The sequence below is a fragment of the Choristoneura fumiferana genome, chromosome 4, assembly GCF_025370935.1.
Source record: "Choristoneura fumiferana chromosome 4, NRCan_CFum_1, whole genome shotgun sequence".
Lineage (NCBI taxonomy): Eukaryota > Metazoa > Arthropoda > Insecta > Lepidoptera > Tortricidae > Choristoneura > Choristoneura fumiferana.
In genome coordinates, this window is record NC_133475.1 from 1,453,520 (window position 1) to 1,477,433 (window position 23,914).

The window sequence follows — 23,914 nt, forward strand, 5'->3', positions numbered from 1 at the left end:
CGTGACAAAGAAACGGAACTAACGCGGCTACCTTGCCAAACTTGCACTTATTACAGTTCACCGTGAATGTCGCTGTGTGTATCTTTTGTTTGTAACAATTTTTTTTGTTTGTATAAGGTTTGTATTTTTCATTAGCTTAAAGCACTAATGAAATAAAGTGCATTATAATTATTAATCTTTGTTGTACTGTACCCGAATTTAAGTCGCGATTCAAAAATATTGGTTAATTTTTGTTAGAGTACCTACAGGTATACAAAAGTCCCCTTCCATAGGCTATAAACGTTATCCTCAAAAATCTGAAACCATAATATTTTTAATATAATAAAAAAAGAAAAACTATCACAGCCATAATAATATGGGCTTTAGAAGTTAATGAGTATAGTCGACCAAAATCTTATATTGAATATTTTTCGCGTAGCACCTTACACTGCGCGTGGCCCGACTGTGTGCGTTGGCCGGTTTTGTAATTGTTACGCTCGCGCGTCATTCGGGTGATGATGATGATGATGATGATGATGATGATGATGAATATAACATTAACTAATTTTGTGCTCATAACAATTTAGTGTTTTATTATTTTTGTGTAACTTTATATTTTTATAATCGACATGTACCTACATACAAACACAAATGGAAATGGAATTCGCTCCCGTCGTCTGTATTTCCGGATAAATACAATCTAGGGCTCTTCAAGGCTAGAGTGAATAGGCTGTTACTGAACCAGAGAGATACACCTTTGGCCTCATCAGGCGAGATAGGGGTCAATCACGGTCAGTTTTATGTGAAAAAAAAACTAACCACATAATACGTATATTCTAAGCGCGTTTCAAACTCTATACATGAGTTAACAAAATGTTCATAATATATACCTAGACGAATATGGGCATGAAACATGTGTCGCACAGACTTAGCACGTGTATTAGTGGAGTAGGCAGTACTCAGTATGGCCACAGAATAGATACTAGGCTAAGCTAAGATTAAGCATAAGACTGTCTAATGTCTAACTTTTTCTATTTATCAATTTGTTAACTCACTGTTATTTATTTCGTTTGTGACATTCGGTTTCGGCTGTGAATCTGGTTTCAGTCTAACGCTACTCGATACTAACTAGTAAAGTAAAAGGCACGTAAAACTTTACACCAAATGAATGCGTCAAGGGCTTATTGCATAACTACAACATTAAATTTCCTAACAAATGTGTTTATCGTATTAATTGAGGCTCAAGTTATCTATGGTATGGGGTCATAGGGCTATACCAAGGCTATACAAACAGCCGTGATGTAAGTGGTTGCATCTCATCACGTTTGTATTATCTGTGCAGTGTTGACAGCAGGGCTACTACGAAACTCGAAGTTCGTGCCGTGCGGTCCCTCTAACACCTATACTATTTAATACGAGAGCGAGAGGGACGGTACGATACGAACATCGAGTTTCGGGTTTCGTAGTGTAGCCCTGCTGGGTCTTTGAAAAGTTGATGGGCAACTCTATAAAATGATAAAAAAGTAGTCAAGCGCGTATCAAAGTTCCAAGATAATATTTACTTATTTGCTTAGAATTAAGCTTTGATAGGCTATATATATACCTAAAAAGTAACCTGAAAGTAACTTGTTAACCTGAAAAGTATACTCATCAAGTTGTTCCTTATTTCAAATCTACAATTTAGGTGGTAAAACTTGACCACTAACAATAATATTTCGCGAAGGAAAAAGAAAGAAAGAAATACATTTATTCACACCACACCAATAGACAACACTACACAAGACGCAACAATATTATTATATTAAGTACTAGCTGTTGCCCGCGGCTTCGCCCCCGTTGTAATTTTTCTTTCATAAAAACCTTCTCCTGATAGTAACGAACACAACAAAAAAAGAATTAGCGAAATCGGACCAGTCGTTCCCGAGTTTTGCGCTTAGCAACACATTTTACGATTCATTTTTATTTATGTAGATGATAGTATAGATAGCTAAGTAAGATAGTATGTGTCATGCAGTTGTGAATCGGACACTGGCTCAGCAGCATCGGTGACCCCCTGACCGCTATAATATACTAGACACTATTAACTATATAAAAACTACATGAATAGATAGTTTGTAAACTACGAAACATACGAAAGGGTCCCGAAATCAAAAAAATGTTTTAGTCATCATCATCATCATCATCCCAGCCTATATACGTCCCACTGCTGGGCACAGGCCTCCTCTCAGAACAAGAGGAATATTTTTTTTTATTATTTTATTTCAGAATATTTTAGTAAACATGCATATTTTTAAGAAGCCTACGAGCGCGTGATTAACATTTCTATGCTAAAGCGAAACTATAAAGGTTCCTTGTTCGAACACTTCGAACTATGGAACCAAAATAGTAGACTGTACAACAAGAGCATAAAAAAACCGGCCAAGAGCGTGTCGGACACGCCCAAAATAGGGTTCCGTAGCCATTACGAAAAAATTAAGTACTATTTTTCTGAGGATTTCGTGTTTTATACGGAATCTTCCAAGTTTAGGTATATTTTATACCTTAGGTTGCTATTTACTCATAAACTACTAATAATTCTCAAGCAAACTTAGCCGTTATAGTTTTCCTTGAAAGTTTGATATACTTACTACCATCCTGAATTTTTTCAAATTTTTCCAGCCACCGGTTTAGATTTTAGAGGGGGGGACGCTCGGTTTTAACTTTAAAGATGAATATTTCGCAAACAAATCATTGAATCGAAAAATCGTCTTAGCAAACCCCAAATGGTACCCCCACACTATAGGGTTCGATGAGAGAAAAAAAACACCCCCACTTTACGTCTATGGGAGGTACCATTATTTTTATTTTTTATTTTTTAATGTACCATTTTGTCGGCATAGTTTACATATATATCCGTGCAAAATTACAGCTTTATAGCATTGATAGTCCCTGAGCAAAGCCGCGGACGGACGGACAGACAGACAGACAGACATGGCGAAACTATAAGGGTTCCGTTTTTGCCATTTTGGCTCCGGAACCCTAACGAGCCATTTTACGCTTGACGTTCATATAGCTGGATAGACACGTCGAGGGGAAATGGGGTTAAACTCGAGAATTAAACCCATTTTCCCCTCGACGTGTCTATCCACCCTCGCCGTGCCGGCTCGGGTGGCTATATGGACGTCTTGGGTAAAATGGCTCGTTTTATGCTCTTGTGGTACAATCTACTATTTATTTTACTTACGACTTGCTTTTTCCGCGGTTTTTTTTTCAATCACACCATCGTATATACAGCTCTGCTCTAAGGGCAAGCACATCACTGACAACTCTGTTAAATTTCTATTATAAAACTAATAGGTATTAATACGTTTTATTTTAGTTTATTGGAATGTTGTTTATATAACATCGACATCTATGTACTTTACGGCACAGATAGATAGATGTTGATGCTAAATAAACTAATATTTGTCTAACTCCAACATTTTAAGCATAGGTACTCGGTTATGTTCACTTTGCGTGTAACAGTTAAGCACATATTGTTGCATTAAGACCGGAAATATGAGCAATAAAATGTACCTACTATCATGTCTACATGCAATTACTTAAAAACCAGTTTAAAAAGAATTTACGTACCTACGACGCTGCTGTTGTACAGTCAAGCGCGTCAAAGTGTTCCTCAACTGTTAAGTATGATAAAAATTACAGAAACCTTGAATAATTATGTACTTACTTAAATCAATATTTAATCGTTGCACTGCGCGCAGTCAGATTCGCGTCATAAGGATTTCGTACTTTATAAACAATCTGTGTTTATAAAAAACTAAAAGGAAGAAAATAAGCCTAGTGGTCTAGAACTCTGTTAAGTAGCTAATTTAAAGTTCAACAGTCGGACCCATTACTAAGTGATTTTTGAGCGTCACGATTGAAATGGGTCCCGACTGTTGAACTTTAAATTAGCTACTTAACAGAGTTCTGACCACTAGGCTTATTTTCTTCCTTTTAGTTTTAGCAGCCGGGTTTTTTTTTTTTTTTTAATTTAATGTTTTATTTTACACTTTTTTGTTATTTATGTTGAAAACGGTAGATTAAAAGTATAATAACCCGTATATATTTAGGCTAATTATTAGCTTTCATTTGATACCCATATTGTTACAATACAAAATATATTTTTTCATAGACGCCATATTGAAATATTATATAGCCTCGACACTTCGACAGTTATGACAAATCCAATGATATCTCATATGTTAAAATCTGTCCAGCCGTTTAGGCTGCAGCGAGGACCAAAGAAATGGACATACATACCCACATACATACATACATACGTACATACATACATACTTACGTACATACATACATACGCTCGAAAAACATAAACCTCCTTCGCAGTCGGGTAAATATTAAAAACCAGCCTATCAGGAAGAAGCGCCACACAGAAACATATTTTGTTTGGTTTATTTCTGTGGTAGCGTATAAAATAGTTTGTTATCAGATCCACAGTTTTAGATATTTTTCGCTTTTTACCCGACTGCGAAGAAGGACATTTATGTGTTTGACGCGTATGTATGTATGTGTATGTATGTATGTCTATTCCTAATGTCCTCTCGTAACTACTCAACGGCTGAACTGATTTTGATAAATGATACGTCATTGGATTCGTCTTGATGACACTGACACTGGGTAGGTACATGAAATTGTTGAAAAATCAAAATGGCGGACTTTTGGCGCCAATTTGTAAGTTTTCAAAAAATGATTTTTATTCAAACCTATCGAGTGGGATATCACAAATGAAAGCTAATAATTAGCCCATTTTAAACATACAATAGGGGCGTTCAATTAATACGTAACGCAATTTTTGGAGGTTTTTCAACAGTCGGTCGGGACCCATTTAAATCGTGACGCTCAAAAATTCTTACCCAATAATGGGTCCCGACTGTTGAACTTTAAGTTAGCTACTTAACAAAGTTCTAGCCCACTAGACTTGTTTACTTCTTTTTAGTGTTTTTTAAGGAAGTCGGGTTTTTTGATTTTTTTTAAATTTTTTTTGCACTTGCTTTCGTGCCGTTTTGGACTCATGTTTTTTATATACATTTCTTGTAAATTTTAGACTAACTTTTAATATAAGTTATCAACCCAACAAGCTTTCCTAACGTCAGACGTCAACTGCTCGTCATCTCTTACAAAATATCGCTTTTCCCGGTGCAAGGCCTTTAATTGGTGAACTCTCTCCTACTGCTTCTATCAGCCCCACTTCAGCATGTGCATCGCGACGAGCATAAATTCCTTTTTGTTTTTTATTCGACTGGATGGCAAACGAACAAGTGGGTCTCCTGATGGTAAGAGATCACCACTGCCCATAAACATCTGCAACACCAGGGGTATTACAGATGCGTTGCCAACCTAGAGGTCTAAGATGGGATACCTCAAGTGCCAGTAATTTCACCGGCTGTCTTACTCTCCACGCTGAAACACAACAGTGCAAGCACTGCTGCTTCACGGCAGGATTAGCGAGCAAGATGGTGGTAATCCGGGCGGACCTTGCATGACGTCAATTTGTATGACGTCAAAGTTAAAAGTTGACTGAAGGCACGCCCATCTGTCAAGTGTTATCTATATGGCAATCATTAAATTTATTATCAAACATTGTATGTACAGTCAAGGAATTTAATTCATGGGCAACCATGGAACCTTTTCAAAGGAAAAGCCATTACGACTTTCCTAGTTGTTGTTGTTTCTTTAAAAAAATATGGCTCTGTCCATCGGAGGACAATTTTGCCAGTGTCTAGTAGTTTTTGCCGTTGTACGGTAAAAAAAATCTAGAAAACGAAATATGAGAGGTAATGGTGGATGAACGATGACAGCCGACTTTCCTAGTTAATAAATGCGATGTCACTATGACGTTTACTGTGAAATGGTTCCATGTTGGCCAATGAATTAAACGCCCTGACCGCACCCATACACTTAGTAAAGTCAAGTGCAAGATATCGACACGGCCAAAGTTACAAAAATATTTATATTTTTTTTCATTTGTACGATTTTTTCTTAATAATTTTCGTAACAAAACGGACACATCCATTAATATTTTGGGGACACATCTGGAGACCGCTTTTTAAACCCCCGACGCAAAAAGAGGGGTGTTATAAGTTTGACCGCTATGTGTGTCTACGGTGTCTGTATGTCTGTATGTCTGTGTGTCAGTGTGTCTTTCTGTGGCATCGTAGCTCTTAATCTGTCATCTCCCAGGATAACAGGATCAAAGGAATTTGGGCACAAATTTGTTCCTCTGGGAGAGGACAAAAACTAACCTAACCTAGGTTAAACGGGTGGACCGATTTGAAGGTGTTTTTTTTTATTGGAAGCAGGTTTTCTATCGATGGTTCTTAGACATGTTTTATCATAATCGGTTTACCCGTTAATGAGATATTGAACTTTGAAGTGAGTAAGGTTATCCAACTTTTGCTGAGGACCTGGGTTCGATTCCCGCGCTGGTCCCTTTTTCTGGTTTTTCTGTGCATCCATGTCTCAGTTTGTATTTTCGATACGGTTTTCACGGGATACCCGTAAAAGTAATAAGTTTGGAGTTGAAATAAAAAATACAAAAAGACTCCAAAAAAACAATCATAACTTTTTGTTGGTTAGGTTATTACAGCTCGGTATCATGGACTGAGTCTACCCCCCAAATTTTGTTGAAATCGGAGAGATAAACCATGATAAACTCAGGGTACAACGGTTCATAGAAATACCCAAGTACATTTATGTTGAAAATCGTCCGTCCAGCCTTTGAGGGTAGATAGACGACCAAAGAAATAAACAATACTTGCACACCAGTCCTGGATTTATAAATAGGCCGTATAGGCCGCGGCCTAGGGGCGGCAGCGGCCTAGGGGTGGCAGATTTCAAAAAAATATTATTTTAGAAAGTTACATAGGGCGGCGGATATAAAGTGGCCTACACTCATAAAAAAGGAACATAAATCCGTAGGTAGCTGTTGCACACATGTATCCGCCAGCATCCATACCTAGGCTACGCTCAAAAAACATAACACTAGCTCCTTCGAGTAGACAGGTAAAAACGCTTAGTAAGTGTCCTATCGCGCATTCCAGAATCTAAATTAAACGAAAAACTGATTCCTAACATTGAGCAGTAATTAATACGGTGACATAATGATCCCCCGATCTGTTTCGCAATACATTACGGCATTAGAAAGCTGTATGTTCCTGTTGGCATGCCTTAAAAGAGTTAGTATGCACACCGCGGCGTTGCGTGTGTCGAATTCGGCTGTTAATCATGTGAGGGAAATTAAGTACGCGTTTGTAATTCGTTTCTTGTAATTGCGGTTGGGCTCTGATGAATGATAAGTTTGTTGGTTTGTGAGTCGTGATTTTAGAAGTGAATGAGACTGTGGTGCATTGTTGTTCGTAGACTTCATAGCTCATAGGAGTTAGGTAGTCAGCCAGGTCCTCGTATTCTCAAAGTACAAGCAATGCGCCCTTTTTTCTCTTTGTTTATACATGGCAACAAATTATATGTTTTTAAATGTTGTTCTATTTCTATGTATAGTATACATTTTCTACTTTTTATTATTCATCATCATTATCATCAGCCGTAGGACGTCCACTGTTGGACACAGGCCTCCCTCATACGGCTGTTAAATAAATAATCTGAACAGTTTTTCGGTTGTCTCCAATAAACTGGATGATGTCATTTTGCTGAAAATGTCAAAATTTGACAGCTATGCTTGTGTGTCATCTGTCAGTGTCACTACTACACGATTGTAGCGTACGGATTGTTTGTTAAGTTTTGTATTTTCGCTAAGCAAAATTCTAATAAACTGCATTCAAAACCATGGCTTACTTAACGCAGCCTGATTATGTGAAATACGTATGTTCTTGCGGCCAGCTGAAGCCGATTACGAGCCTTTACTTCTGCCGGCATTGCTTGCAAATACGCTGTGGATTTTGCATTTGTCATGAGGTAACGGAGCTTTTAAATAAAGATATATCATTTAAATATACAACAAATACATCTTAACGTTAAGTTTTCGGTGTGTCGTATGCAGACCTTTTAAAAACTTAGAGCAAGTGAGATGAAAGTCCGTTAAATAATGTCAATCTTTGTGTTGCCAATCCTTGGGCACACCTTCGCCTTTATAGTAGCTGAACTACTCACAGTGATCTAGTTTCAATAATAATGGGTAACATTTTAGGCTACAGTAGGTTAATCGCATTTCAATTATTGAATTATAGGATGAGGATTCGAAAGAAATCTGTTGTCATTTGGATTCAGTAGCTAATTCACTTTATGACTATTTGGATAGATCCAGACTTACAGACTATCCAGATCTTACAGACTAAAATATGACACAGCAACATACATGCTACTTATATGTCATGTATGTGGTGCACATTTATTAAGTGGTGTGGCCAAGTCTATCACCACCATTCGAAGTACCTGTTTACTATCATTTTAGAAGTGAGTTCATGTATATTAAAAAGCATAATTCTGCCATGAAGCAGCACACTTCTTCCAGCTAACATAATGATGAACCAAGTATTTAAAATTATATTTTTATTTTATTAATCAATTTACATTATTTTGTACAATTAAGAGTTCACATACATAGAACCAAGTTATCCTTCGTTTGGTCACTTTGTTGTCATACAGTGTCTTTAAAACTGGAAAATATCAAAATATGTAAAGTTCAGAAATAATTATGAACAAAATACAAATAATTATCATTTGACATGGATCAAGGTCTGAAATGTTTCAACAACCATTTCCTATGTGTGATAAATGAAAGCCTAAGAATAATGTTCATGAATAATGTACATGAGCTAAAATCAATGGTAATTTTGTGGCCATATGCCACACCTCATGTGTTAATTGGGATTTTTAGTTGACTATTATTAGTCAATTGTTATAACACACAGGAAAGTAAGGGTAAAACCTTTCAAACCCTATAAATTGTGTAATTTTCAATGAAATTATTAATTAGATATAATTTGTTTGGATCTTGTAATATACAGATTGGTTTGGGTTAGGTCTGGTTTATTTTAAACTAATCTTTAATATCAATAACCATTGATCTGGCTTTGATTGGCAAATACTAATTTTGACCATCCTTCTTTTCAAATTTTATATGTACGTACTGGTCTAAAACAAACAAGATCCCAATCTTAAATTCATCCGTCATGATTCCCCAGGTAGACTCCCACTACTGCGCCAACTGCTTAGAAAACATGCCATCATCGGAAGCGCGGTTGAAGAAGAACCGTTGCAGCAGCTGTTTCGACTGCCCCAGCTGCTTCCACACGCTGTCGACGCGCGCGACGCTCGCGCAGCCGCGGCCCGCGCCCGAGGCCGGCGGGGGAGACGCCAAGGTGGAGAACAAACAGCCCAAGAAAATGTATTACTTGTCGTGCTTTAATTGTCGATGGACTTCCAGAGATGTGGGGATACCGGATCAACCTGTTGGTAAGTAAGATTTTTAATGTGAATTTATTATTTTTATTAAAAAAAACTGTAATTAAACCAGTCAAAAGGTTTTTTTTTCCAAAATAAATCACGCACGCACGCACGCACGCACGCACGCACGCACGCACGCACGCACGCACGCACGCACGCACGCACGCACGCACGCACGCACACACACACACACACACACACACACACACACTGTTAAATTTATTAATTTAACGATTCACACAAGCAGTGCCATCTAGTTCAACTTGATGGTACTGTTTTCCCCTAAGATCAACGAGATCTACGAAATTATTGTTTTCTATCAAAATAGCCCAAAGAGGGCGCTGTAAAACTAGTATATAAGCATTGGCTCAGGGAAATAAAAGCCTTTTTTTCGCCGCCACCGACTGCAACGGTCGGCACCAAAATTATTAATCTGTTTTCTTTATTCTTCCCAGAATTCCCTAAATTTAACACACACACACACACACACACACACACACACAAACACACACACACACACACCCACACACACCCACCCACCCACACCACACCCACCCACCCCACACCACACCCACACCCCACACCACACCCACACCCACCCACACCCACACCCACACCCACACCCACCCACACCACACCCACCCACACCCCCCAACACACACCCACACCCACACCCACCCACACCCCACCCACCCACACCCACACCCACCCACACCCACACCCACCCCACCACACCCACCCACACCCACACCCACCCACACCCACACCCACACCCACCCACACCCACACCCACCCACACCACACCCACCCACACCCACACCCACCCACACACACACCCACACCCACACCACCCACACCCACACACACCCACACCACACCCACACCCCCACACCCACACCCACACCACACCCACCCACCACCCACACCCACACCCACACCACACCCACCCACACCCACACCCACCCACACCACCCACACCCAAACCCACACCCACCCACACCCACACCCACACCCACCCACACCCACCCCACCCACACCCACCCACCCCACCCACACCACACCCACCCACACCCACACCACACCCACACCCACACCCACCCACACCCACACCCCACCCACCCACACCCACACCCACACCCACCCACACCCACACCCACACCCACACCCACACCACCCACACACACACACACACACACACACACACACCACACACACACACACACACACACAGCTTCATATATAAAAGTAAGGATAAAATAAGACCAGACACAGGGACAGTACCTATAACAAACAAGAAAAAGTTGATTGACCCCGATCAAGATCAAGTAGAAAAATGTGGCAAATTGTTTTATCTGTCCAGCGTCGGGCGGCTGGCCGGAGCGCAGCGCCCCGCACGCCGCGCGCGTGAGCCAGCTGCTAGAGCACTACCGGGCTGTCGCACAGCAGGAGAAACAGGACAAGCTAGAGCGGGAGAGGAAGAAGTTCGCCATCCGCGGGAAGTACATCACACTCACTGTAAGTAGCAGACAAAAGCGAAATTACTAAGATATACGTATATCTGATAAAACAGATACAACATTCAAATCTATTGTCAAGAAGACATTATATCTAAGGCGTATTATAAAACGTACGTAACTTGAGTTCCTGGGTTAGATTCCCTGCCGGGGCAGATATTTGTATGAATAATATGAATGTTTGTTCTCGGGTCTTGTATGTTTAATATGTAGTTATCTATATAAGTATGTTTATCTGTTGCCTAGTATCCGTAGTACAAGCTTTGCTTAGTTGGGGACTAGGTCTATTGGTGTCAAGTGTCCATGATATTTATTTTATTAATTAACAAGGAAAATCGCATGGACTTTTTCTTTGAAAAGGTTCCTTGGTGGCGCATGAATTAAAGTCCTTAACCGTAATTTATTGAATCAGGCGTTACTTTGCGGAGGTCCATATCAATGAACTAAAAGAATTTCCTTGCTCACCCGCGACCTTACGATCGCTAACAGAGCTCATCTTCAGAGTGACACAACCGTACACCATGCTACCAGTTGTTAGACTCAACTTTGGGTATTGCAAAAAATCTGGTCTAACAACTGGTAGCATGGTTTACGGTTGTGTCACTCTGAAGATGAGCTCTGGTTGAGTTCGAAACGCGTCAGTGTAGTGTGGTGGTGGTGATAGATGAGTTTGTGTGATTTGTGTGTGTTCTTACAGTGTGGAGGTGGAGGAACTGCATGAACACGCATATTTTGCATAAGCTTAGCTATCTATCGTAAGGTACCGCCGGCTGTAACAAGTTGCGTGTGCGCAGGACAAGACGGGTCTGACGGGCGCTGTGGCGCGCAGCATCGCGGGGCTGGGCGACGCGGGCGCGGGCGCCGCGCTGGCCGGGTTCGCGCCCGCCGTGCCCAAGGAGGACGTCGAGGGGCTGCCCGAAGACGCCTTCACTAAGGAGGTCAACCTCAAGCAGAGTGAGTCAACTAGCAAAGACCAACCTCAAATTTAATACCGTAAGGTCAGGGTACTTTGGCCCTGAAGGGTAACTTTGGCCCTTGGGATTAACTCGGTCCTTTTATTATTGCTTTGAGAATACGACTGTTTCCGGGTCCATATTGACTCGCATAAAATCGATCCTCCGATTTTTTTTCCTGCTACCGATTTGTAGCCAGAATCATCACTCTTCCGAATTTTTAACTTCATAATTTTATTTGTCATAAATTTGTACTACTACCAACTGAGGTCATAATGGTCACTTATCAGAATATCGTAATTCATAATGTTGTCACTAAGATATGTTTGTACTCATAATGCTGGTTTTCATATTTCTTTCATTCATAATCATCAATTTCAATAAACTTGTTAATCATAACATTTAAACATCGATACAGTTTTTTTAACGTTAATGCTATGTTGGAACTGAAGTGATTTTTTTTATATATTATTATCAATATGGAGAAGAAATAAACGAATATAAATAGGCCAGATGATGATATTGATGAGATAATTTACTTAAATTGTGATTATCCTACTTTACTGGTCGCAGTTCTAACCTAACCTAACCTATATTAATGGCAGTAGTTTGGTTCTGTAGGGGTTGCAGTTCTAACCTAACCTAACCTACTTTACTGGTAGCAGTATGGTTTTGAGGGGGTTGCAGTTTTAACTTAACCTAACCTACATTTCTGACATCTACGAAAACTTATAAGACGATTGAGGGTAAAATTCATATAAAATTGATTTGCTGACGGATTGTTTTTTCTTTGTTACTTACATCTATTGTGGTTAAATAATGTCTGCAGTAATAACATCTAACAGATGGTGATTGCTTCGCCCATTGATAGCGTTGTCATCGAAATACTTATTTCATCACATTTTTTTTCACTAAACGAAAGCAACGCAGGCCATAAACTGTATGACAGTGAAGTTTATAGCTACAAATAAGTCTGCTTTAAAAATATATGATAATGGAGTTTTATGAGTACAAAACAATATGCTTAAAAAAAGTGTGACAAAAAAAAGGAGTACAAGAGATATTTATGAAAACTGCCATTATGGTTTTAAATGTTTCGGAGTTATGATCGGTAGTAATAGTGACTAAGTATAAATAGTGAGTATTATGACAGAAAATTGTATGACAAACATTTTCGGAGTTCCAATAATCGGGGTTGAAAAATTATGCCAACTTTGGCGCACCCCTGTTTCCCATGTGGTTGGTGTTAATTCATCAATCATGTTTTTATATTTTTATTTTACGTTTTTACGTGGTTTTCATGTGGTCCAAAGTAACCTTCCAATGGGTCAAAGTACCCCGACCTTACGGCAATAATAATCTTTATTTCAAGAAACATATATGACTCATACCAAGATGCTCAGCATAGCCTAGTTTGGGGTCCGCCGGGCACTGCTAATTGTATTTCGTATATGTTACATAATAAACATTTTTCATTTTCATTTTTCGTTTTTCATTGTGTTACTAGACAGGTTTATTTTATAATTAAAATACCGCAAACGGGAGTTATCTAAACACACGAGTAATATTTACCTCGACGTTTCGACCACATTCCAGTGGCCGTGGTCACGAGTAGACTCGCAGCTTTATTTTATTAGAACATAATAATTTAAAACTTAATGTTAATCATTCATCACATCACTCATTCATTCTGTCTTGTTTGTCCCCGTCAGTTACTAGCATGCCCCAGCGGCTAGCTTCCCCGGAGTGGCAGCCAGTGTCAGTGTCCCGGCTGCATCCATTGGCCAAGCTGCTCAGTGTGAAGCGATCTCAGCGCTGCCGGGCCTGCGACCATAATCTGACCAAGCCTGAGTACAACCCCGGATCCATCAAGTTCAAGATCGAGCTGCTGGCCTAGTGAGTAGTAGTAAAAACTATCCTATGTCCTTTCCGGGGGCTCAAACTATCTGTATACCGAATTTTATCAAAATCAGTTAAGCGATTTAGACTTTATTGAGTAACAAACATCCAAACGTCTTTACAAATATTAGTAGGCTTGACTTGAACGTTATTTTATCAACCACAATTTAAAAAATCCTGAAAAAATATTCACAAGGGTATTCAGTAAAAGCAATCCAACAATCTACTGAAATATTTCTGAATTTCGAGACAGCTTGTATAGCTCGTTGAGGTGGCAATGAGTAGGACGTCCACAAAAGTGATGGGCGGATGACCTGGTTAAAGCCGCAGGTTCACGGTGAGTGCAGGCCGCTTCCTACCGAAGCAACTGAAGATCTACGGGGGAGGCCTATGTCCAACAGTGGACGTCTTATGGCTGATATGATGACAAATTCCTAGTAAAAAAGTTGTAACATGATGATTTTATAGTACATTTTATGGTGGAGGATGTAGATATAAAGGTCGCTCATTAGAGCCACCCGGCACCCGACCAGCATCGCCTCGACTTTCGGCGTCCACTCGTTGTCGACAGGGCGTCCACGAGTGAACGTCGCGTGGTCCACGAATTTCCGAGTAGTCTATTATGAAATGAGGGTGGGGAGTTCACGCGAGGCAAGCGTACGACCAGCGAGCTATCACCGAGTGGTCTACACGCCGTCCGCGCGTGGACACCTCACGAGCGAGGCGATCCGGTGACGCTACGGAGTTGATGTAATGAGCGCATGCCCATACAAATCCATATAAAGATCGGGTGCCGGTTGAGCTGTGACCTTAATTTTAAGCCTGTATTACTCCCTAGCTACCACGTGCCAGAAGTGAAGATAATATCCTGCGAGATGATCAAGCCGGGCGCCAAGTCCACGCTGCTGCTCAAACTGGCCAACCCCACCGGACACGAGATGGCGCTGCAGCTGCTCCCCGCGGCCCCGCCCCCGCCCCCGCCCCACGGAGAGACAGAGGCAGCGACGGAAGACAAAGACGACAGCATCGAGAAGAGTCTGGACAAGAGCTTGAAGCTAGACAAGGTGAGGATATAGACTACAAGCGTCGCAAGCGGTCCAGGAAGAAATCTATGGGGATCAACAAAAAAGACTGACCCCAGCACCCTGCAGTCAATGGGCCACGTGCTGTGGGTCAATTCCAGGATAGGTAGAGAGAGAGAGAGAAACATTTATTTACACATATGCGATACACAGAAAAAAACACGTTAGGAAGAAATAATAATTTATAACAAAAACATTGAATAGTATAAATGCAGTTGCAGGTGGGAACTACCACCATATTGCTCGCTAATCCTGCCGTGAAGCAGCAGTGCTGGCTGTTGTGTTTCGGTGTGGAGAGTAAGACAGCCGGAGAATTTACTGGCACTTGAGGTATCCCATCTTAAGCCTCTAGGTTGGCAACGCATTGCAATACCCCTGGAGTTGCAGATGTTTATGGGCGGTGGTGATCTCTTACCATCAGGAGACCCACTTGCTCGTTTGCCATCCAGTCGAATAAAAAAAAAAATGGGAGCCCACTCAGCATAAACAAAACGCCACAACGCTGTTTTTCAGTGGGACCCGTGGGTAGCTGCTAGTTTGACAGATGGCTGGTTGTCTGGAGTAGCACATACTACTTTTTATCATGTAGAATTCCAATCCTGTGACATGAATTTATTACTGTGACATTATTAATACCACCACCACCATCATTATTAAGACCATCAGTGGTGTAGCGGTATAGCACGCGGTACAATACCGAGGACCTGGGTTCGATTCCCAGTGATGGTCTTATTTTTCTGGTTTTTCTGTGCATCTATATTTCAGTTTGTATTTTCAATTTAGGTTTTACGGGATGACCGTAAAAGTAAAAAATTTGAATTGAAATAAAAGATTCCAAAAAACCAATCTTAATTATTAATACATTTATGTAAAACATGTCAGGAGCCTCGCTGGCCGCACGTGGAGCCGCCGGCGATCCTGACGCGCGTGACGCCGCCCGCCGTCACGCTGACGCTCGCGCCCAGGGACGACGCCGCCGAGTACGACGACGATGCGCGTCACGAGCCCAGCCAGTAAGACCCTTCCGGCTTGTACATGTAGACGTCCGTTATTTTCACCGGACAACGGACCGTTTTTTTTTGCCAGATCTGTGGTGTTGTATGGCTTATGAACAAGGAGCGGAATTTCTCATAGCAAAAATCAAACATCCAAAGGGATTGAACATAAGTTTTATCGACTATTCCAGTTATCGATGTTATCGAATCGAATCTTCCTGTTATCCCCTTGTAACATCATTCTGTAACATTTGACCTCTTTGATAAGCGACTTGCATCTCCATATTAAAATAAAATAAATCGCGTCAACGTCACATATTATGACATTTATGTCGCTTGAGTTTTTCTTAGTCATTCCCGTGTTATTAAAATGGTTAATCCTAAAAGAAAAACGATTGACAAATGGATTAAAAAACATCCCTTACTTATTTACAATGCAGATTCTTCAACGATAATACTGCTCTAAATGTAAAAGTTAATTTAAAGCAGCTCAAGCTCTTTATATGTTAATTGTAATTAACTTAAACTTGTTTTATAATTTACTGAAATATTTATCGATAGTCGATAAAACTTATGTTCAATTCCTTTGACGTTTGATTGTTGCTATGAGAAATTCCGCTCCTTGCTTATGAATGTGTGGACATGCACCGGACACTTGTCCGGCGACGAATCCAATACAACACCGCAAAAAACAGTCCATCGTCCGGTGAAAACAACGAACGTCTACAAGCGGCCACCACGTCAAATCATGCTTTTGTTTCTTAAAACGATTTCACCTAGATCGTCGATAAGCGGCCCAAAATACAACGTCTCATCTTCGGCCTGTATACGTCCCGGCTGGGCACAAGCTTCCTCTCAGATTGAGAGAAAAATGAACACTGGTCATGTATTTTAAAAGTTACAGAACAAAAGTAGCTCAGTTAAGCAGCGTTTCCACCAGAGATGTGCGAAGATGTGTCGCGAGAAAATGTGTTTTTCATTAACCAATAGAAACCCTTCATTTACCTATCCTCGCTCCGCTAAGTTGTTTCCCCTAGACCTGTGCTTGCGAGGGTATAGGTAAATTAAGCGTTTCTATTGGTACATGAAAAATTCCTCGTCATCTCTGGTGTAAACGTAACCTTATGCGAGTAGAATTGAATCTTGTACAGTCGAGTTCATAACTTGTGAGCAAAAGTTTGATCAAATATCTGAACACGACTCTATTCTTAACGGCATAGAAGCGTGTTCAGATATTTTTGATCATATTTTTGCTCACAAATTTATGAACTCGACTGTATTTGAAGCCATGCCTCTGACACACTTTTTCGCAAAATCCCATTCGAATGTATCATCTTACCATCGCCTTTTTCAGCATAATCCTGTGGCGCAAATCCAACAAGCTAGCCCTCCGCCTGGAGCTGACGACCGACCCCGCCGCTGTCGAAGGCTCGCCCGCCCGCACGGCGCTCACTGTCGAATACTCGTACCGGAACACCGTGCCCCAGTCCATAACCGCTTCGCAGAACCGGGACCATACCTTGTACACTACGGTCTATCTGGACCTGGGCACTGTCGGGTCTGCGGGACTATAGGCGTAAGTTTAAAGCAGTTTTAGTGTCTGACGAGCGGCAGCGTCGCTTTGTTTTGGGGTTGTAAATGTGTACACCGTGTTGTTTTTGGTTTCTGTTAACTTTAATGTAACATTCGACAGGTCAAATGAAATTAATTTGTCTCAGAATATGCAGGCTTTGCCATTACTGTTTAAAACATAATCAAGTTATTTTTTTTATTTTGTTTGTTTGTAAACGTCGAATTGTTATATTCGGCGACTGTGAACTTACTAGGTACATATTTTAATATTATGTACGAAAAAAAATTTTTTTTTTCTATTTGGTCGAAAACATAATTAGCAACTAATTTCTATTATTGGACTGAGTGATTTGATGAAGTTAACGGAAATAAAATAAACACGGTGTATATATATACAGCAATAGAAATGAACTACTAGAAACACAAGACGCCTATGGCTAAAAACCCATGTTTATTTTCCCAGTTCAGTCTGTAAAAGAGTAGATTGCTTAAAAAAAGTTTACTGCAAAAATAGTGTTTAAAATGAATTCTATTCAACTCGTGTGCTTTACTGGATCAGAATATAATACAACTTGTAAGTACGATTTTCTTGCAGATAGCTTTTAGCGTTTACCGAGGCAAACTTTTTTTATATGTAAAGCTATGGATATATTGGGATGAGCATAACATTTATGCTTGCAGCTAAGCTACTAGGCGTAAATTAAGTTATTACTCGTGTAATTAGATGTCTTTATAAGTTTGTTTTAGATAATATTAATACTCTGAAGTATTTTTAAACAGAAGTTGTAGTAGGGTAGGAAATATTCATAATTAAAAATATAAATTACAGGGCACCTGTATCTATCGGCGAGCCATAGCATGCAAAAAGTCCGAAATAATTTATTGAAATCGTACACAGACTAAATTCAAATCTTGAACACGAAGCAATCAAAAATATATCAACTTCGGAAATGCAATTGCACACATCAAAAAAGTCATAGGATTCTCACTATACCTAGACGAATTTGATGTTTTCACTCAATATTAAAATGCCTATATTGAAATGTTTAAAACTGTCTAGGGATAAAAAATATCCATCGGCTTTTGATGAATGTATGAAAATTCATAACTTAAAACGAAACTTCACCGAATTCAATTAGTGATGTGAGGTCTTGTTGTCTAACACACTGGAATCACAATCGTTTTCCCCTCTTCTTTCTGACGCACAGTTCAAGACGATGGGAGAAAGAGATGGTGAATGCGATCGCGTACGTCAGCACGTTAAGCCGAGTTTAGACTTGCAAGAAAAATCGTGCAAGTTGCATTACATTGCGGCGCTCGATTGACCACCACCACAAACTCGTTGGCTTTACGGCCATATTTTCGCACGATTTTTCTTGCAAGTCTAAACTCGGCTTTAGACAGTACGGCCTCTTTTCGGCAAGCACGCGTGACTGTGAATCTATTCGACCGCTTTACAGGTGCCTAAAGCTCAACGGCTAAAACAAATGTGCCTAAAATATAAGCAGAATAGAACGATTCTATAATCTAGAAAGCCCGGTTTCCATTGGCTGAAGCTTTATTGACCTTTTGTCGTATTTTTAATTGGTGATGCATCTATCCGCTGAAGTACTTCTCAGAACATGGTATTAGGCTACGTTTCCACCAGAGACGAGTGAGGATGCGTTGCGAGGCATGTGTTTCTCAGGAACCAATAGAAACGCTTAATTTACCTAACTAAGTAGTTCCGCTCCGCGTAGCTCTGGTGGCATACCTGAACTATAAATACGTAAGTGACTTGTGTATTTTTTTTTAGTATCGGTAGATATATCAAAGACAGGGGCATGCACTTGACACAAGCCACTTTGACCTCTTTTGGATAAGGATAAGATAAAGACCAATAAATTATCCAATTTTTGCATAATTTTACGCATTACTCTGCTCTAAAAACATGAATCTAGATACTGCCAGTATTCCCGAGCCTTTCCATTAAGTGAGCCTTAAAAGAAAGAAAAAAAAAAGAAGAAAGAAAGAAGTCATGATGTTTATTTGCTAGCCTGTGTTAGCAACCAACTGCTGTTGGGCAAAAGCCTTAGATAACCCGCCCTGCCTGCACTTCTCTGTTGTTTGTTTACATTATTCTAAAAAAATACCCAGTTTTGAATAAATTAATAATTTAGGGTTGAAGATGTCATTGTTTTAAAGGAACAATGTGAACCATCATGTTCATGTATGGGAGAGTTTAGTTAATAAATTATTTATTTTTATAGCTTTATTAACAATAGTTTTAAGAAATTATGTAAGGTAATAAAAGTTCTGATATTGTTAAAGCTACGTGCATTTTAAGTACTTATTTTCAATGCTTTGCAATGTATTAGTTTAATAGGTGTATGAAATGCTGTCAAACTTCTAACATATGGCATATGTATTTCTTTATAATCATAGAATTTTGCAATTTTTATATGCACCACTAAATGCTGGCATTATATTATACAGTTAAAACTGTAACCAAATAAAAAGTTATATCTCTATGTTGAGTTTTTATTAAAATAACCTTTTTATTAAATATTTTGTTCAAACATGGCATTTTAGGCAATAAGCACAAAACACAACACAATGCGATAAAAAACAAAAAATATGCTTCATTTTGGAAGACAAATTGCACATCATTAATTAATTACACCATTTATTTACATAACACCCAATCCAAAGTAATGCTCAAGTCCAGTGCAAACCGGTAAACAGGATAGCAGAGGATATTAATTTAATGCATAATTTTATTCGATTCAGAAATCAATCTCAAAATTGATCCACTGCAATCTATCATGGAGGATACTGCAGCACTATGGGCTAAAATCCACCTGTATGTGTCCATGTGTCATTCCCAGGCACTCCAGCAGTTTTTTTTTATCAAATAGCTGGCAAATGAGCAGGTGGGTCACCTGATAAGTGATCACCGCCGCCCATGGACACCTACAGCATTATTAAGACTGCGGGTGCGTTGCCAGCCTAAAAGGGAGGGGAGGGGAGAGTTGGGCCTGCTGGAGGGAGATGATTGCAGTATCATAAGGGATAGCTCTCATCACTGTTCGGACATGAATACCCTGCTGTCCATACTACCAGTTTGCACTGGCCTTCACTTTATCTATTATTGTTTCAAGGTACTGTCAATTTTATTAATTTAAATACAGTCTTCAACTTGTTTCTTAGCAGAATAAATGACATCATTAATGCCTACTCCATCATAACTGCTCCCGACAAGGGAAATAGGCAAATTATTCTTCACAATATACTGTCTTATGGCATCCACCCTCTCATAATGGCCAATAACATACTGCGGAATACAATTCCTTAAAATACTAACATTGTTAACTGAAGGTTGAATATTTATCTTCAGAATTGTGTTAACTTCTTTCATTGCTATGCTCAGCAACTGCTCCTCGGTAACATCATCCCCGAACCTCTCTTTGAACCATCTCCCTCCGAGCATGACTGTCAGCACAGTACCGTTCTGATCAGGAATGCAACAGGAGTCAAATACAACACCTAGAATGGGAGAATTTTCAATAGGAGGCACGAGGAATCCAAATGCAGGGGTAATGAGCTGTTGCGCTTCGAAAAACAAGTTTACTATAGCAACAGTGACAAAGGGTATCTCATTTAAACTCTTAGCCAGCTCTGGGTGTTGTTTTTCCACTAATTTAGCTAAGGAATGTGACGGAATGGAGGAGTACACATGGTGGGCTTGTAATTTTTCCCCAATATCATTCTTCAGTAGTACCGTACTAGAATCTACAAAGTCTATCTCCTCTATTTTACTGTTCATTTGGATGTCCACTTCATTGTTTTTTAAATGATCACACAAAGCTGTTGGGAATGTCTCAAGCCCACCTTTTATGGAATACACATTCCATTTCTCCTCTTGAGCCTTCCTTGCTAAGTCACTCAATTCTAAAGTATCCCCCGACTTAGATCTGAATATAGATTTCATGAACCCTTTCATGACACCCCCATGGCTCTGCTCCCACTCAAAAAGAGTTTTCATTAAGAATTTCACAGAAATTTCTTTGGCATCTCCTGCACAGATGCCACATATCATTGGAGAGATAGCATAATCCGCTATCTCTTTCCCAAATCTCCTCTCTACAAAATTATAGATAGAATCATCTTGCATGTGCTTCTGTGGTTGCCTCAGGTCGTAGAATACAGCGTAGATTAGGGGCTTAGAGAAAGGTTGTGTGGTTTGAAATACACTTTTGATGTTTGATGGCAGTGTGTGTAGGCACTGGTTGACGTAAATCATTCTATTCTTGGCGGCGGGATGCTCGGGCGTTATCGGAGACACGTGCTCGCTAAGACCTAGGTCTTGTATCATATTGAGGGTATTTAATCCAGTCACACCTTTTGGCCGAATGGTCCTCGGTCCCTGCTCAAATATGTAGTCTTTAGTCCTGATTGATTTAATCCAACCGCCGCAACTATTCGTAGCTTCCACAAGGAATAATTTCAAGTTGTTGTTACTTATAACATTGTTTTTAAGTAGATAATAACCTGTGGAGAGGCCGCCGAGGCCACCTCCTAAAATTGCCGCCATTCTTGTGAATATTTTCTCGTTCTTTTACTTAAATAATGACCCAGTAATTTTGCAGGAACACTATGTGGATATGGTTTAGCTTTTAAATGTTTATTACTTTTTCTTTCGCGTTTGTTTTGCACATTTTCGTGCCGCAATCGCAATTTATCGAGTGAGTGACAGACAACAACGATGACATTGATGACGCGTTTTTGACAGTTATGGATATGAAAATGACAATAAGATGTTTTGATTTGAAAAATATGGCAACACCAGAAAGACTATTCGAAAACTATTATTTATTGTTTCAGTAAAATTAGGCTACCACAGAAACATACGTACCTACTGAAAAAAATAAATTGTCGGATTAGTGGATTAGTTATTCCATACTAATATTATTATTGTGAGTGTGTGTTTGTATGTTTGTCCGTCTTTCACGTCGAAACGGAGCGACGGATCGACGTGATTTTTGGCATAGAGATAGTTGATGGGCCAGAGAGCAGATTCGAGTAGTGCAAAAACCACGAACAGACACGATTTTGAATTTGTTTTTGTAATAGTATCTTGGATTTATCCATGAAATCAAAAAAGCAGGTAGATTTCTTGAATTTTTAAAAATAAGTCAGTAGATCAGTAGATAATTCTAAAATCAGGTAGATCTGCTGCTTTATCAGTACCACTGCCAGAGTGACATAGGCTACTTTTTATCCCGGAAAAATGCATAGTTAGTTCCCGTCCCGAGGCGAGGGAACAGCGCGCGTGGGTGCCCCCACATGCAGTCGTTAGTCGCTCGTTTGCAGCGATAAATCTGGTCACGTGACCCCATTTTGAAGGCGACTCAAAAAATTAGCGTCAAGTCGCCGCGTCGAGCAGCAGCGAAATTGCCGAAATTGAAGACGTTTTTTTTCCAGCGATAAAGCTCAACATTTTCAGCTTCATCGCTAAATGTCACGTGACCAGCAGGGCTACTACGAAACACGAAACTCGAAGTTCGTGTCGGGCGGTCGCTCTGACACTTATACTATTTAATACGAGAGCAAGAGGGACCGCACGACACCAACTTCGAGTTTCTAGCTTCGTAGTAGCCCTGCTGATTTGACGTTGGAAACGAGCGTCGAGCGACTGCATAGCTACTATTCTTGTAATCTGTGCTGCATGGGCCTCACCTATAACCGAATTCCACGCGAGCGATGCCGCGGGCAAAAGCTAGTATTAAATAATAAAACTTATTAGTTTAAAAGTTATAAAGGCACCAACCTGCACCAACTACGTATGAAAGTAGGTTATTTAACACCACTAATCTTTAAGAGCTATCAAAACGCATGTTCGAAAATTAATCTTAGTGTTGTAAACAAACGATACGAACGTAACCGAAAGCCACGAATCTTCAAACTCAATTTTCACAGTAGACGCACCGTAAACGAATGAAATCAATTGCTATCACTCGCAAGCCCCAGCTGCGACGTTGCTGATAATGAATAACAATTTCACACCAAGTGCGCACGACGGCTATTTGCAGGATAGGGATGATACCAGGGCGGCTAGGGTTGGACGTTAGATACTCCACTATGTGCTCAACTACGACGTATTTCATACTACAACAATGAATAGGTACACTGCACTTTTGTTTTGACAGAGTGGTCGTTGGTTGAAAACGGTAGCGTAGCGATTTTATTTAGCCAACCTTTATGACAACTTCTTAAGGGGCTGTCTAACATGTGAGTAAGAGAGGGACACCAATAGTTGCCGGCCACAAATTGCAGTGAAAATATGGCCCGTCCAGGAGCCCTTTAGAAAAATAGTGTGATTGCCCTTTGCCTTCCAACTATTAGTTCTGAGTAGTCTGTGATCTACACCGCAGCGTTGGAGTTCGTCGTAGTTGGCAATAGCGAGCGCTGCTGCTCACTCTGACGTCAGGAGCCAT

General features: G+C 40.1%; 2 protein-coding genes across 2 annotated transcripts; one reads left to right on the forward strand and one right to left on the reverse strand.

The window, feature by feature from the left end:
- The first annotated feature begins 7,723 nt into the window (after window positions 1–7,723).
- DCTN4-p62 (dynactin subunit 4) lies at window positions 7,724–19,948 on the forward strand. The gene is made up of 8 exons (XM_074086484.1): window positions 7,724–7,932; window positions 9,162–9,432; window positions 10,784–10,938; window positions 11,732–11,891; window positions 13,603–13,786; window positions 14,628–14,853; window positions 15,754–15,884; window positions 17,221–19,948. Exons 1-8 carry the CDS (start codon window positions 7,804–7,806, stop codon window positions 17,438–17,440), a joined length of 1,476 nt encoding a protein of 491 aa, XP_073942585.1. The 5' UTR covers window positions 7,724–7,803; the 3' UTR covers window positions 17,441–19,948.
- Ppox (protoporphyrinogen oxidase) lies at window positions 19,945–22,199 on the reverse strand. Its single transcript, XM_074086485.1, has one exon. The coding sequence runs from the start codon at window positions 22,009–22,011 to the stop codon at window positions 20,599–20,601; it is 1,413 nt and encodes a 470-aa protein (XP_073942586.1). The 5' UTR covers window positions 22,012–22,199; the 3' UTR covers window positions 19,945–20,598.
- Between the last annotated feature and the right edge of the window lie 1,715 nt (window positions 22,200–23,914).

What these genes read in the sequence shown, in the direction of transcription:
- DCTN4-p62 (XM_074086484.1), top strand. Translation starts at nt 7,804, where the DNA reads ATGGCTTACTTAACGCAGCCTGATTATGTGAAATACGTATGTTCTTGC. An exon ending in GATACCGGATCAACCTGTTG is followed by an intron (nt 9,433 to 10,783) that starts GTAAGTAAGATT and finishes TTATCTGTCCAG; the next exon opens with CGTCGGGCGGCTGGCCGGAG. An exon ending in AGAGCTTGAAGCTAGACAAG is followed by an intron (nt 14,854 to 15,753) that starts GTGAGGATATAG and finishes AAAACATGTCAG; the next exon opens with GAGCCTCGCTGGCCGCACGT.
- Ppox (XM_074086485.1), bottom strand. Translation starts at nt 22,011, where the DNA reads ATGGCGGCAATTTTAGGAGGTGGCCTCGGCGGCCTCTCCACAGGTTAT.